Here is a 14752-nt window from a genome sequence, read left to right as displayed (position 1 = left end):
AGTATGAAAAAGAACATATGAATTTGAGACAATGAATATGAGTCAATGCTTCTTGTACACCAAATATTTGTGTTGCAAGATACTAAATATGGTGATTAACAACGGCAGTTGCGATTGACCCCTATGAAATTTTGACATTGACCCTCTTCTGACCCCTATAATTTGTTTTCCTGAATCCGTCACTGAACAATGAAACACAGCATAAGGACATCTCAACTTAACATATGGATCATGATGTCAAAGGGTTGAACCAACAGAACACAACATAAGGACATCTCAACTAAGGTAAGTACTTATAATTTACATCTACTATTCTTCGGTGTTTTATAATAAAATATGGAGTAATTAAAGTTTGATAGAATTGCAAAAAACAGTCTTTTAACATAAACTTTATAGTTATTACAAAATCATTGGAAATCAACAAAAAAAACCATTAAAACTGGCTTTTATACGGTGGTAATCTAAAGATGTATATTTTTGTTGTTTTTAGTTTACATTTATATGGTGGTCTAGTTTGTGGGGTTTCATTGTTTGAAGATCAAGAGCTTAGAGTGACTCATGGATTACACCTCCAATATTGAACTTATTTTGTTTTATGATTACTTTACATTTGGAGTTGTCATTTAAGTAGTAGCTTAACTAGATAACGTGTTACGAAGTGGGTTGTGTCCCAATAGTTGGTTTTACAAATGAGTTAAAAAGGTCGTTTACGATTACTGAACTTTATATTATATCGTTTTCAAATGGAAAAAACTCTGACCTATTTCCGCGCCAACGTGTTGTTAAACCTGTTGGTTTGTTTAAATTTTTGTGTGTTACAATTTCTATTCACTTAGGTAAGTTAAAGTAGTTGAATGTTATATAGTTACTGAATTACAAACGCATACGAAACATGTGTACAAGCTAGGTTTATTCAGTACAATCGAATCAAATTTTATTTTTGTCATATATAACACTTCACCAAGACACCAACAATAATACAAAATTATTATTCATGGGTTGTACTGTTGTAGACTGTAGTCCATTAAGCAACACCAACAATATTATTATGGTTAGAAGCCAACGGGCTTAGCATTTGGACTCAGATCCGATCCAAGGAAAGGATTGTTATTTTTACCTTCGAAAATAGAAATGATGTGCCACATTTTTTTTAACAACAAATTTATTCTATCAAAATATCTTTAACCTTGTACCTACAAAGATTTCAATTCATTACCTCTATTTTAAAAAGGCAGACACCATATCACTAGACCATTAGGTTATGCAACCCGATTATTCATAGAATCCGTAGAATCGTGTTTTTTTCTATTATATTTGTATATACATAAGTGGGTGTTTGGCAAATTAAGTAATCATCTAATATTGTGTTTTCAGATCGTAAATAACTTGTTTCTAGTGTTTGAAAACGTATCCTGAATTGTCCCTAAGGTTAATCATTTTTTACACTTTCAGCTAACATATTTTTTTTTCTTTCAATTGGACTCTTCACAGTTCACGTGTCTTCTCAATTTCATTCAAATCCTTAGCTCCATCTATTTTCAACGTTAACTTAGTGGTGTATTTGATATACTAACAAATACAAACATCACCACTTTTCTACAATAAATCATTCTATCCCACAAACATCCTTAATTCCTTACATTTTCACAAACTTATATATTTGTTCTTTATAACCATTTTATTTATTATAATAACCAATTTAGTATGTAGAGTTAGGTCTTGTTCATGTGAGTTGTTCCTTTATTTTCAAGACACTCTTTTTCACACATGAATGGTGGTACCATGTACTCGTGCTAGTCTGACACCCAACTGCACTACATGCTTTTGGTTTGTTGCAAAGCTCTCACATAGTAAAAGAAAATCTCAAAAATAATTATCTATATAACTCATAATACAATTATTTATGATCAAAGATTCAAAGTTGGTAAAAAACTTTTTACTGAAATATGCCATCTGATATGAGATTTAAGATTTCGACCTATGGTTGCCACTAATCACTAAAGTCTTTTTTATTTTGACCTTCTTCTCAGTCATGAAGCTTCATCTCCTCCTTTTTCATCTCTTTATTTCCAATAAGGCTATAGTCAATTACCTAAAGTTTAATTAACTAAATGAGAAAAAAAACTATTATACATGTTTATCTAATCAATAATTTTATAGGATCAAAAAATATGAATGAGTCAGATTGATTATGAAGATATATTAAGTTGTTATTTAAAAATACATACCTATCTATCCATATAAAATTATGTGTTCTTATAAAATGAAATAAAACTTTATATCTAAAACCAACTTTGCTGGTGACAAGAACATCTTTGCCAACCACAAGCATGTGAACTACTGTAAATAAATGGTATGATGCCCAAAGTCTACAAGGCAGAGTTTTAACACAAAGTTGCTTTGTAACACTTCTTTGGGTCTTCTTATCAACTTATCAAGTGTCTTTCCTTGTACATCTCTTAATTTGGGTTTTAGCAAATGTCTTTACTAATAATGATAACAAAACGGATATATGTCTACTCCAGGTTATACATCTTATCGTTTTCATTAGTGTTTTATTATTGTTATGTTTTATCGTTTAGTATGATGTTAAGACGGATAAGTCCTTATATTATTTTGGATGATATTGAGGTGGTAAGTCGGCAATGGCATTTCTTCTTGTTTTTATGGATACTGCCCATTTTTATCAATTATTGTTTGTTTAGATAAAAGGTAAATAATAAAATTTGTTACAAAAACGCATACATGCGTTTGCCGGGAGTCGAACCCGGGTCTATTGCTTGGAAGGCAATTATCCTAACCGTTGGACTACAAACGCTTGGTTGAGTAAGATTCTAAGTTATCCTATATGTGTCTATTTGTTGTTTTTTTAACAAAGACTATACTTTTAGAAAACGAGTTAACAATCTTTACTTTTACTTTTATAATAATTAGTTACTGTTGATATGATGAGTGCGTATTTGACTAAATATTATTTAATTTAATGATATGTATCAGAATTAATATTATTTTGTTTATATAGTAAAGCTAAATGCAAGTAATTATAAGATATTAAATGTGATGAAAGTCCATTTTATTCAATAAAGGAAAAATGTCACAAATAATAAAGTTTCAAAAGTATTTTAATTAGATCACTCATGTAATTTTTGGTCAAATCGAGTTATTAGATCTTTAAATCGAGCCTCGTCGGTTTTTTATGCATTAAGAAAGCAGTGGAGGAAAGATGTAGACATGTAGTGGTAGAGATTTGCAATATATGTATTTATAATTTAATAAAATAAAAAAAGCCTTAATTATATTAAATATTGAAAATAAAATTCACATCACCGTTCCACATCAACATAAAAAAAAGATTTTACAATTGAAAAAAAAACATGTAAAACCTATAAATTAAATAAAATATGAAAGTTAAGTTTCTTAACTGAAACAGTTTTTAAACTTGAATAATTTAATTTGAACACTTTTAAAAAATTTACTTACTATGCTACAGGTTAGCGCTTTAATAAATAACGGAAAAATACTAAGTTGCTTGTATTTAGTAATTAGTTGAATAACAAACCTAGTTTTTAAAGTGTATTTGTATGTTTTGTGTATGTTTTTATGATTAAAACATATAAGTGTGGTTATTTAGGAAAATCACACGCCGTTCTTCCATAGCATGGATACTTGACTATAAAAGAGCAAAGATGCTTCACTATAAATTGTTCGTATGAATACAGAATGTTACAACTTACAAGATATCAAAGGAATCAAATCATTTATTTTAATTGTTCATATTGAAAATAATATAAAAACTGACCCCCAAGAACAAACGTGTGATATTGGTTTAATACAGGATAATTAATCAGTAGTTAAATTATGACAAATTTTGCGTAGTTGCCTTTCTATATTGCTTGAAGATTATTAAAATTAGTTCTTTAGAAAATAAAATACATATATATATATATATATGATTTTTTTTATTGGAAAATAATGACAAAGGTTAGATGACGACAAATCCAATGTAAAGCACCTTAGGGAAACAAGGGGAATCATTGGTTACAAGATCCTTCATTCGGTTCGCATATAAAAACATGCTTCCTCGTCTAGTAAAGCCAAAACCTTAATTAGGAAGATGTCGTACTTTTTTGAAAACGGTAAATTACGGAATATGCATGGTATAAAACAAATTTTGTGAACATATATAACAAGTTGATTATGATAATTACCAGCGGATTTACACTTAAAAAATTACACTTTTTATGTATTTCAAATTATTTTTATATTTCTTGTGAGTCGGTAAATGAAGAGAGTTCGAATGTTGTATAGTGCATGTTATATAATTTTAGTTAACACAACATATTCGATAAGAAAATGTAAAATTTCAATTATACTATACACTTTATGACAATAAATACATATACTGGTATTCATTATTCGACTCACCTAACATCAAGATTATATGATATAGTTAAAAAAATTGATTGCTCAAAAAACAGACATAACATATGTAAACAATTATTTTTTAAGCACATACATATTTGATCCACTATTATATACTCCCTTCGTGTCATTATAAGTGTCCATGTTTGAAAAACACAAAATTTAAGATGGATTGAATGATTACTTTTTTTTCTTACCAAATGACAATAATGTCATTGAAAAGTGAGTCAATCAATATTGTTTATTAATGTTAGTTGTGTGTGTTTAAGGGTAAACTTGGAAATTGGCTAATAAATTTTAAAAGTGGACAATTATAATGGGACAAATAAAAAAAATGTGGACACTTGTAATAAGAGGGGGGGGGGTATTTCGTTATCGTTATTGTCACTTCTATTTTTCCTGAGTTTACAATTTTTCCAAATCAAAATTGAATTCACTTTAAAGAATCTTTCAAATTAGGTAGTGTTATATTGATACAAGGGGAAAACGAGCAACATGCTGTAGTTCTAGTCTTTTCTGGATAACAAAAATAAAATCACAGATTGTTGGGTCATAAACTCATAACATTACTATGCATGATCTACTTGACACGACTAAGTAGCTCCACAACCTCAAAAGCTAGGAAAAAAAAGGATCAAATGTAAATGGTAAAAACACGTGTTGGGTGTCAAATACGTGTATTACAAATAGAAAAGTCACCATGTGAGTAGATACGTAGGCATGTGCAGTTGTTTGATTAGTTATATATCCACAAGGGCCACAAGTAGTTGTCATTGCCGGCACTTCCAAATTCATGAAACATATTAAAAGAGATCATGACAACAGTGAGATCATCTACAAAGATATGTTAATCTTAACTCAAAAACCTCGGTCCCACTTCACTTTCAAATTCTTGTATAAAAGGTGACAAGTTCTATATATATATACATACAACTTATTACAACAAGGTCTCAAAGCCACTTCTTGGAGAGTATCAAAGTATCCCAAAAAAAAGATAGAATCTTTTTAGAAAGATTTTGATAATAAATTTTGGGTTTCAATAAGGATTTCCAAATGGCATCTGCAGTTTCTATTTTAGGTAATCCTTGTATAGGATCAGTGATCAACAATCACAGGAACTCTCGTCGAGAATTCATGGTAACAGCTAGAGTTGTAGCGCCAAAGAAACCGAATTTGCCTGAATTGTCATTAGAAGGAATTCCTCAAACGGATCTACGTGTTCGAGAGATTGTTCAGAGACAGTTGCAAACACGACGCGATGATTATTCTGGTTGTGGAAAGCCTGAATTCCATCCGGAGTTTCTTGAAGAGGCGTATGATCGGTGTAGAGATATTTGTGCTGAATATGCAAAGACTTTTTATCTAGGTAAAATTCTTGATTTGTGCTAACTTAATAAGTTTCCTAAAATGGAAAGTTTTATTTAGTTTTGGTGATGAGTGATGAGTTTGGTTTGGAATTTGACAGGAACAAGGTTAATGACTGAAGAAAGACAGAAAGCAATATGGGCTATATATGGTAAGTTCATGCTACAATGTATAATAAGATATGATATATGTTTTTATAGGATCAAAATTAACATTACTTGATTTATATTTTGGAAGTTAATCCTAAGGCATAGGGATCCTTATTAATTACTGAGTGAAAGTCAAATAGGGTGAACAGTAAAAGAGTCAATATAGTTTAATTTTATTAGCTTGTTTATTGGTCTAATAATTTTATCTAGTTGTTTGAATGACCATATATTAGAAGTTTAAGTCATGGTATGTTAATTAGGAAGATATTTGATATAACTAGCTAGATGGTTAGGGGTGTGTAGTTAGTGTCAAGATTTATAATAAACCGAATGATTTGATCTTGGTTAAGATCGAAATTCGTGTTCTTGGGTCTGATTTCCGGCACTTTACAGTTTGGTGTAGGAGAACAGATGAACTCGTTGATGGGCCGAACGCGATCCACATGAGTGATGCGGTTCTTGACAGATGGGAAGAAAGACTCCATGATCTCTTTCATGGCCGGCCCTTTGACATGCTTGATGCTGCCTTAACTCACACAGTTCAAAAGTTCCCACTAGACATCAAGGTACATACATACCTTGATAATTAATTAAGGTGACATCACTCACACGATAATATACGACCTGTATGATATGAGAAAAAGGTCTGATGTGACCGTGGTGTGTTATGCAAAAGTCATACTACACGGCCCGTATAACTATATAGGAAAACCCTTACGATAATTGAACTCTTGATTAAAAGTCCATATTATTCATATATGCGTACTAAAATATTACTTTTTCGGTTTTCAGCCGTTTAGAGACATGATTGAAGGAATGAGAATGGATATCAAGAAAAGTAGATACGAAGACTTTCAAGAACTTTACTTGTATTGTTACTATGTTGCTGGGACAGTTGGTCTGATGAGTGTTCCGGTCATGGGTATTGCACCGGAGTCATCATATGATGCACCAAACATCTATAACTCGGCTCTTAGTCTTGGCATTGGAAATCAGCTCACAAATATCCTTAGAGATGTTGGAGAAGAGTAAGTTATTCCTCTAAATCGTTTCATTGTTATTATGTCGAATATATCCATCGTTCAAACAGTGATGCTGTTGTCGGTTATCCGTTGGTGAAGTATGTAAATGAACCAAGCCCGAGCCAGAGCCAAGGTAACCTTGCTCGCTGGCTAGCTCGTTTGGCTCTTGCAAACTAAAGCCCAAATTTTAATATAGATTAATTACAACCCAAGTTTTAACATATATATATATATAGGGGAAGGTTAACGTACAAATGAAATTAACGTGATAAACATGAGAATCAAGTAGTAAAATTATATATACAAGTAGAGTAATTATGTATTACATCATAGAGTAATTACATAATTATTCTATTATATAATTATATAAGTACTCTACTTGATTCTCAAGTTTAGCACGTTAATTTCATTTGTATTTGATACAAACCCTATATATATATATATATATATATATATATAAGTTATACATAACTTATTTTGGTTTGATAAATTTTGCGTTGTGTGTATCTTAAACTAATCCCATCTTTCTTTCTCTCAGTGCATTAAGAGGTAGAGTTTATCTTCCTCAAGACGAACTATCGCAATTCGGGCTATGTGACGAAGATGTTTACTCAAGGCGAGTAACCGATAACTGGAGAGAATTCATGAAAGGCCAGATCACGCGCGCTCGGTTCTACTTCAACCAGGCAGAAGAAGGAGCTTCTAAGCTTGATAAAGATAGTCGTTGGCCGGTATGTTCATATCTAGATTTCAAATTTATATTTTAAACGAAATCATTTCGTCTAAAAGCGAGCATTGTAATTACAGGTTTGGTCATCGTTGTTGTTGTACCGCAACATATTGGATGCTATTGAGGAGAATGACTATGATAACTTGACCAAGAGAGCTTATGTTGGTAGAACTAAGAAACTACTTATGTTGCCTTTATCGTACACTAGATCTGTTTCGACCAGTTTTGCCTTCTAAAAGATTTATGCAGTGCAAAATATGTGTTGATAACTTGATGTTATACATAAATTTTATTTTATTTAATGTATATTTGGCCATAATGATCTTTCAAATTTCAACACAAGAAATTAGCCTCAATGGACTACTTTGGTACTTTAGCATAGTTGTTTTCTTGTATTTGACTAGCGGTGGCCGGTGGCAATCGTGTCAAGTCGATGGGTTGGCGAGTTAAATCGTTGAACAGTAACACAACCCGTATGACTATGACTATTCGTCGGAAACTCATCAACTCTGGCCTGGACTTGCTTAAAATCGTATGAACCAAACCAGCTCTTTAGACAACGGTAAAATCACCAAAATAATCATGTTGACCAAAATAATAAACAAAATTGCCAAGACTTTTAGAAATTAGAGATCAACCAGAGCGTGGTATTTATCATATTAGCGCAACAGATTTCAATCTAACTCAACGGACTTCCTTCCATCAGGTACCATTTTTTTAATTAGAAAAAGAAATTCATATATAAAATTTAAGAAAATAAAATGGCTATTAAGGTAATTTTGCCTTAAATCTACTTATTTATAGTCTAAATACATCAAACACGTTGACAAGTCATATACAGGTTAGTGGGTTGTAATCAAGTTGTGAACGTATGAAACAAGTCACATATATCTTGGTTGGTTGAGATAAATTTTTTTAACAAATCATAAACAAACCATTCTGTGAATTAAACAAATCAACTCGCACACGGCCTACTTATCAAACCGGGTAGATCTATTACATGTCCACGCAATATACAATTACACATGTAATTGCCTAGTTTAAGAGCTCTAAATGACCAAGAGTCAAGCCAACAAATTTCTTCAAAAGAATCTTAATAACAAATTAATAGAGTATTCATTCTTAATTCTTAACTAATGTCAAAAAGAATTATAACAGCAAAAACAAAACATGAAAAGGAAAGACACCAATCCAACATTTTAACTGTCTTTCCTCTACAAACAGAACAAACAATATAAGATCACCAAATTCATGTTTGTGCTCCACCATCACTGCCACATTTTCAAGCTTCATATATTCCCTTTTTGCCCTCGTTATTTTCCACAAGCACCATGCAGGGCCGATGTAAACTGCCATGTCAGCATCATAGGAAATAATCCGGCGTCCTGCGTGTCACATCTGGCTCTCCCCTTCTTGGAGCCGGATCAAACTGTGATTTAATATTATTATTAGTTGACACGCTGTATGTCTAGAGAGATGCACACATGCAAGCGCGCATGTTTAATATATTTTTAATTTTACCTGAATGAAAGTGTGACCATTGCAATCGTCTACTTCAAGAATCGAAGCCATATTTCCACAGCGGTAACAATAATTAGGTGCGCTAAAGATTGTAACCACCTTTTGTTCCTGTTATAACCGATTGAATAATCTGTTTAAAAACAATTATAAACCATAATTACACCAACAAAGAACGAAATTAATAAAATGCTTACGTGGCCCCAGTTATATCCCTCCATAACCAGTTGGTGTGCTCTAGCAATGAGCTTTAAGCTGTTTGCATGATTAAATTGCTCAGATATATCCTGAATTACAATATAAAAACAAAAGAAAATTAGTAACACAATAATATAACAACTTTAAATTATGCACCTTTTTACAAGTAAGAATATGATATTTTTACCTAGAACAGAAAATTAAAGAAAGTTGGCTAATTTTTCATGCCATTAACCGTAAATAAAAATAAAAAATATTTATATTTAGCGAGAGAGATATATACTTGACCAAATGTATATCCAGCACCGCGAGGTGAAATACCCCAACCACAACGGTCATCGGGATCAGACCATAAAAGATCACACATGGGCCCCTCATGTGGCACTTCTTGAACACGGTCAAAATTCCTTATATTATCAAGTGTTTCAATCGAAGGCGATAATCCACCATGAAGACAAAAAATTTCAGATTCAACCTATGAAACAAAAGACCATTAAATCACGAGGGTTAAACTGTCAAACAGTAAAACATAGGGGTAAATAGTTCAAATGTTACTAACCAATGCGGTGAGGGGAAAATAATCAAATAGATCAGTAAATGTCTTCCAAACATTAGCACTACCATATCTGCAAAAGCCAACCGTTGACCCGTGAAGAAAACTATAATCATAGACGTTAAAAACTGAAAATAAACAAGATAAGTGTTACCCCTTCCATCAAATAAAAACTGAATATCGTCATCTTCACAAAATATTGACATTCTTGATAAGGGTATATTAGACATTTGAAAGAAAGTCAAACAGTTGACTGTACTAAGCGCAAGTCAAATATTAAAGGAATGTCGTGAAAACTCACTTTCTTAGGCATTCATCATAAAACCCATAAACTTGAGTGATCTGCAGAAACAACATTGTGGTTACTGTTATTTTTATTTTAATAATTCTTGAAAGTTATTATCATATATTCTGAAAATGTACCTGGCGACTTTCATGATTTCCTCTTAAAATTGTAAGTCTTTGTGGATGACGCACTTTGAGAGCCACTAAAAGCTGAAATGACAATTTCAAAACATTTTTTATGCAAAATTAAAAAATAAAGCACATATACACCGAGTTCAGATGGTGTTGTAAGTTGTGACACTTACAGACACGGTTTCAACTGAGTAATAACCACGATCAACATAATCTCCCATGAATAAATAATTTGTATCCGGGCACTAAATAAAGAAAAGAGGGCAACATGATTAGCTAAAATGATCACAATTTTATTTGACGTAAAAATAAAAAATGTTGATATGATAAAAGAAGCATGAAAACACACCTTCCCACCGATCCGGAAAAGCTCTGCAAGATCGTGAAACTGCCCATGAATATCCCCACAGATTGTGACGGGGCTTTTAACAGGCTGAAATAAAAATGTGCAAAAGGTGACTTATTTGTACAAAATTGCAATTTTGTGATAGTATCATAAAATGAAAGTACACATTGTCCACTACTTCAACCATATTCATGTACATCTAGGGGTGTAAACAAGCCAAGCAGCTCATGAGCTGCTTGAGATCGGCTAGCTAAAAGCTCAAACCGAACCGAGCTTAAACAAGCAACTCGAGCCTAAAAATAAGCTTGAGAGCCCAATCGAGTCTATTATTCATATATTTTAATTTTATTTAATAAAAACATATTTACATATTAATATGATATAAATAGCTAATTAATATATGTGTGTGTGTATAATGTTATATACTTATATATAAAAATTATAACAAAAAGATATATAAAAACAATTATGAACATACATAAATTAATTAATAAATTATAACGAGCTCAACCCGAGCTTGAAAAATTACTCATGAACCAAGCTCGAGCTTTAGAAATATATCTCAAAAAATACAGGCTCGGCTCGTTTACACCCAAGCGTAAATCTGATAACAATAAAAGGAATATACCTGCACATTGCTTTCTTTCATCAGGACCTCCTTCGCCTTGTCACATAACGACTTAACCTAAAATCATTATGACAAGATTTAAAATGTTAAACGGAAAAGCAACAAAACCGAAGCATTCGACTGTCTGTTACATTCATCTCACAATAAAATTATCAATTAAGTGAAAAGCTGCAAGCTTTATCCCCAAACACAAGTGTATGTATAAAGGGTAAAGTTTATTACACCTAAATAACTAACTAACTAACTAAATAACTGTAATTGAATCAAATCAAACCTTTGCTTTCAAATCATACATCTAAACAAATTAAATAAACCAATTTTGACCCTAAATTAATTCTGTCCAAGATTATATACCCAGAATTAAAATCCACCATAACTAGCAGAAACACAAATATAATTTATCGCTATAGATCTGACGATAACAGATCTGCCAAAATCGAATCAATTAACCCGTAAATCACCAGATGGATTACAAAAGAAATCAAATTGAAAGGTAATTAATGAATGAATTAATAACCTCTTGTTCGGACAAGGGTTTGCACTGCATGAGCTGAGCGATATGTTCGTCAAGATTGTGATTAACGCGCTGCGTGACTGGATCCGAGCTCATCTTGTGGGCAAATTGATGGATTTGATGGAAATGAATTAATTAATTTAATTGTGTGGGGGGAAACATAATAATAACAATAATACCCAAAAAGAAAAAGAATGAAGAAGACAGACAGTGGGTTATTTTGCCATTTTTCTGCCTTCGATCGCCACTACCTTTTTCAACTTTCTAAATATTTCGAAATTGGGAAAATAAAGTGGATTTGTATGTATCATTCATCAACGGTGGCGGTTAGGGATATAGGGAAGAGCAAATTCGTTACTGATATTGATATTGATATTGATATTGAATCGGTAATAAAGGTTTGAGTTTCAGTATCGGTATTTCATGAATTTCATCTTAAATATCGGTATCATATTGGTATCCAACCAAAAATTTTGGTCCAGTACCAAGAATTGTGATTTTCGGGATTGGGGTTTTCGGTACTTGTATTGATCGGCACCGATCTCATCCATGGTGGTGGTTGTTTGCGTAGTTTTTTTTAACGTCCTAGGTAACCCTGTGGCAGAAGACAATTTTATACGTTTATGATCACAGACAATGTTGGGTTACTCAAGCATGTCATCTCTTGTTTCTCACCATCCGAAATAAAACCTGATTGTGATCAGATTCGAACTTGAAACCCTATGGTCTCGGTCCAAATCTTTATTTTTCTCATCAAATATCAGTTGAGTTAAGGCTTATTGATTGTATTGTTTTTGAATATGTACAATAAATTATTGTAATAGATAATATTGGTCTTTTAATTTTTTTTCTTCTACATTATTGATTTGCATATATGGTGTTTGATAAAAGTTAGAAACAATGCATGATAAACGGTGTATTATGTGGCATAGTTAAAGCAAACTGTGTTTGATATGTGAAGAAACGTGGATCTACTCACTGGTAGCAGATCTACTTTCCTCGGGTGTGATTATACTATTTCACCGATGGTTCTTCTGGATCAGTGTTCTTCCACCTACAAAATGAACAGCGCCGTTACTTACCCCTCAGAAAGGGACAGAGGGGTCCTCTTTGGGGTAACCCTCCGGCGTGAGAATAAGTATGTGTAGGAGAAGATAATAATGTGTGAGTAAGGGAATTGGGAGAGTATTGCTTAATAGCTGAATACTGTATGTTACTCTGTATGATTGTGCGATTGAATATGCTTCAATGTGAATCAATGTGTCTGTAACTGTCAATGATTGAGTATGAATGTGTCCATCAAAGTGGAGTTGATGCTGTATTTATAGTGCTAGGGTTTCCACTGATTAGGCTCAACCTCGTTGGCCTCCTCCAATTGCACTGCGCCACGTGTCCTCTGGGACACCTGGCGCTTTCTCGTTGGTTGTAATCACGTGGTAGCACATGTGTCATGCTGAGTTGTCGACCTTTCATTTGGCAGCTGTCAACATCAGCATATTCTTATTCCTTAAAAAGATGCCTTCTGGAAGGTTGTCTGACGTGCACAATCAAGGTTGCCCTAATCCTGATTTGGATAAGGACGAGGTCGATTATGTGCATGTGTGATATGCGCCCATCCTGAGGATGCGCGAGGTCTTCTCTTTATTCTCACGCGCAGATATTTCATGCGCAGATGTGATATGCACGAGCATGTGATATGCGCCGCGCGCTGGTGCGCCGCGCGCATATGTGATGCGCGAGCATATGTGTGCCTGGGCAGATGTGATATGCACGAGCATGTGATATGCGCCGCGCGCATATGTGATGCGCGAGCATATGTGTGCCTGGGCATATGATGCCTGAGCATGTTTTGTATGCGCCATGCGCATAGGTTTTGGCTTTGTGCCTTCATAATGTGTTTATCTTGTGGGTTGACCCGCCTTGCTCGGTGTTGAGGCGGGTACATACCTCTTCAAGCCCCCCCAGTCTAATGTGTGTCTTATCTCGCGCGAGCGCGGTAAGATAGATATTAGACTTACTGATTTGGTCTTTTAAAGGGGTTTTGTCGTTTTCTTGGTTGTTTTCATCGTTGCGCGAAGTTCTATCCATTTGGTTGAAACGAAGGATCCAAACACGTGGTTGGTTGGTGGTGACGTGCGCCGTAAACGTGTCAGACGTTTCGTGTGCTCGAGGTGCTACAGTTGCCTTTCATGTCCCCTCGCACAGCTGTTTGGAACACGTGTCGCGCTCGCATTGGTTTGCACCTGCGAGTGGGGGCGCGTCTCTGTTCCGTGGCAGGTCGGTTACATTTTTATGTCCCCTCAACAGTGTTAGGGACACGTGCCGCGCTCTCGTTGGCTTGCACCTGCGAGTGGGGGCGCGTGAAATCCGATCAGTTACCACTTTTCTCTCTCCTGGGCCTATAAAAGCAGGCCCTTAGGAAAAATTTTTTATCTTCATCTTCATTGTTGCTAATTTTCGAATTTCTGTCTTTCATATTCTGAATTGAGTGTTTTCATCGTTTCGAAACTTCGATTATCTGCTGCTGCAGTTGTATGTCTGATAGTTCAGACTCGTCTAGCCCCTCAATCACCTCTATTGCCTCTCGAAGACGCCGTGTGAAATCTGTGGTAATGTCGACATTGAAGCAAAAGGGGAAGGGGAAGAGGGTTGTTGAGACCACATCGGAGGAAGTAGGGAGGACCAAGGCCACCAAAAGGTGGAATGAAATCCCCTGCAAATTGAGGCAGGTCGATCTCGACAGCCTCATCGCCTCTCAGGGTTTTCCCACCCTGTTTGGCTGCATGTTGCCTGTGGCCGGGCAGACGGCGGCGGACCCGCCTCCCGGCTATATTTCACTGTACACCCATTTTTTCACCCACTGCAACCTTCGTCTTCCGATGACAAGGTT

The 14752-nt window shown here is 34.2% G+C and overlaps 2 protein-coding genes and 1 non-coding gene across 3 annotated transcripts; 1 reads left to right on the top strand and 2 right to left on the bottom strand.

Moving 5' to 3' along the window:
- Positions 1–2746: 2746 nt before the first annotated feature.
- TRNAG-UCC (transfer RNA glycine (anticodon UCC)) lies at positions 2747–2818 on the bottom strand. Its single transcript has one exon. It is a non-coding gene; the product is annotated as a tRNA-Gly (tRNA).
- Positions 2819–5277: 2459 nt separating this feature from the next.
- Positions 5278–7925, top strand: LOC143620313 (phytoene synthase 2, chloroplastic-like). The gene is made up of 6 exons (XM_077092013.1): positions 5278–5788; positions 5888–5938; positions 6330–6502; positions 6729–6964; positions 7497–7689; positions 7766–7925. The coding sequence occupies exons 1-6, from the start codon at positions 5476–5478 to the stop codon at positions 7922–7924; spliced, it is 1125 nt and encodes a 374-aa protein (XP_076948128.1). The 5' UTR covers positions 5278–5475; the 3' UTR covers position 7925.
- Positions 7926–8664: 739 nt separating this feature from the next.
- LOC143620314 (serine/threonine-protein phosphatase PP2A catalytic subunit-like) lies at positions 8665–12013 on the bottom strand. The gene is made up of 11 exons (XM_077092014.1): positions 11866–12013; positions 11349–11405; positions 10724–10807; positions 10548–10619; positions 10381–10452; positions 10259–10299; positions 9964–10030; positions 9688–9879; positions 9404–9493; positions 9210–9317; positions 8665–9117 (listed from the first exon to the last, which is right to left on the bottom strand). Exons 1-11 carry the CDS (start codon positions 11956–11958, stop codon positions 9052–9054), a joined length of 942 nt encoding a protein of 313 aa, XP_076948129.1. The 5' UTR covers positions 11959–12013; the 3' UTR covers positions 8665–9051.
- Positions 12014–14752: the final 2739 nt, after the last annotated feature.

Source organism: Bidens hawaiensis, unplaced genomic scaffold, assembly GCF_021521415.1.
Source record: "Bidens hawaiensis isolate Kalapana, Puna unplaced genomic scaffold, B.hawaiensis_p1.1 tig00002553_1, whole genome shotgun sequence".
Taxonomy (NCBI): domain Eukaryota; kingdom Viridiplantae; phylum Streptophyta; class Magnoliopsida; order Asterales; family Asteraceae; genus Bidens; species Bidens hawaiensis.
This window is presented reverse-complemented; position numbering and strand designations above follow the sequence as displayed.

What these genes read in the sequence shown, in the direction of transcription:
- LOC143620314 (XM_077092014.1), bottom strand. Translation starts at nt 11,958, where the DNA reads ATGAGCTCGGATCCAGTCACGCAGCGCGTTAATCACAATCTTGACGAA. An exon ending in AACCCTTGTCCGAACAAGAG is followed by an intron (nt 11,406 to 11,865) that starts GTTATTAATTCA and finishes TAATGATTTTAG; the next exon opens with GTTAAGTCGTTATGTGACAA. An exon ending in TGAAAGAAAGCAATGTGCAG is followed by an intron (nt 10,808 to 11,348) that starts GTATATTCCTTT and finishes TTTTTATTTCAG; the next exon opens with CCTGTTAAAAGCCCCGTCAC.
- LOC143620313 (XM_077092013.1), top strand. Translation starts at nt 5,476, where the DNA reads ATGGCATCTGCAGTTTCTATTTTAGGTAATCCTTGTATAGGATCAGTG. An exon ending in AGCAATATGGGCTATATATG is followed by an intron (nt 5,939 to 6,329) that starts GTAAGTTCATGC and finishes GGCACTTTACAG; the next exon opens with TTTGGTGTAGGAGAACAGAT. An exon ending in CTTAGAGATGTTGGAGAAGA is followed by an intron (nt 6,965 to 7,496) that starts GTAAGTTATTCC and finishes TCTTTCTCTCAG; the next exon opens with TGCATTAAGAGGTAGAGTTT.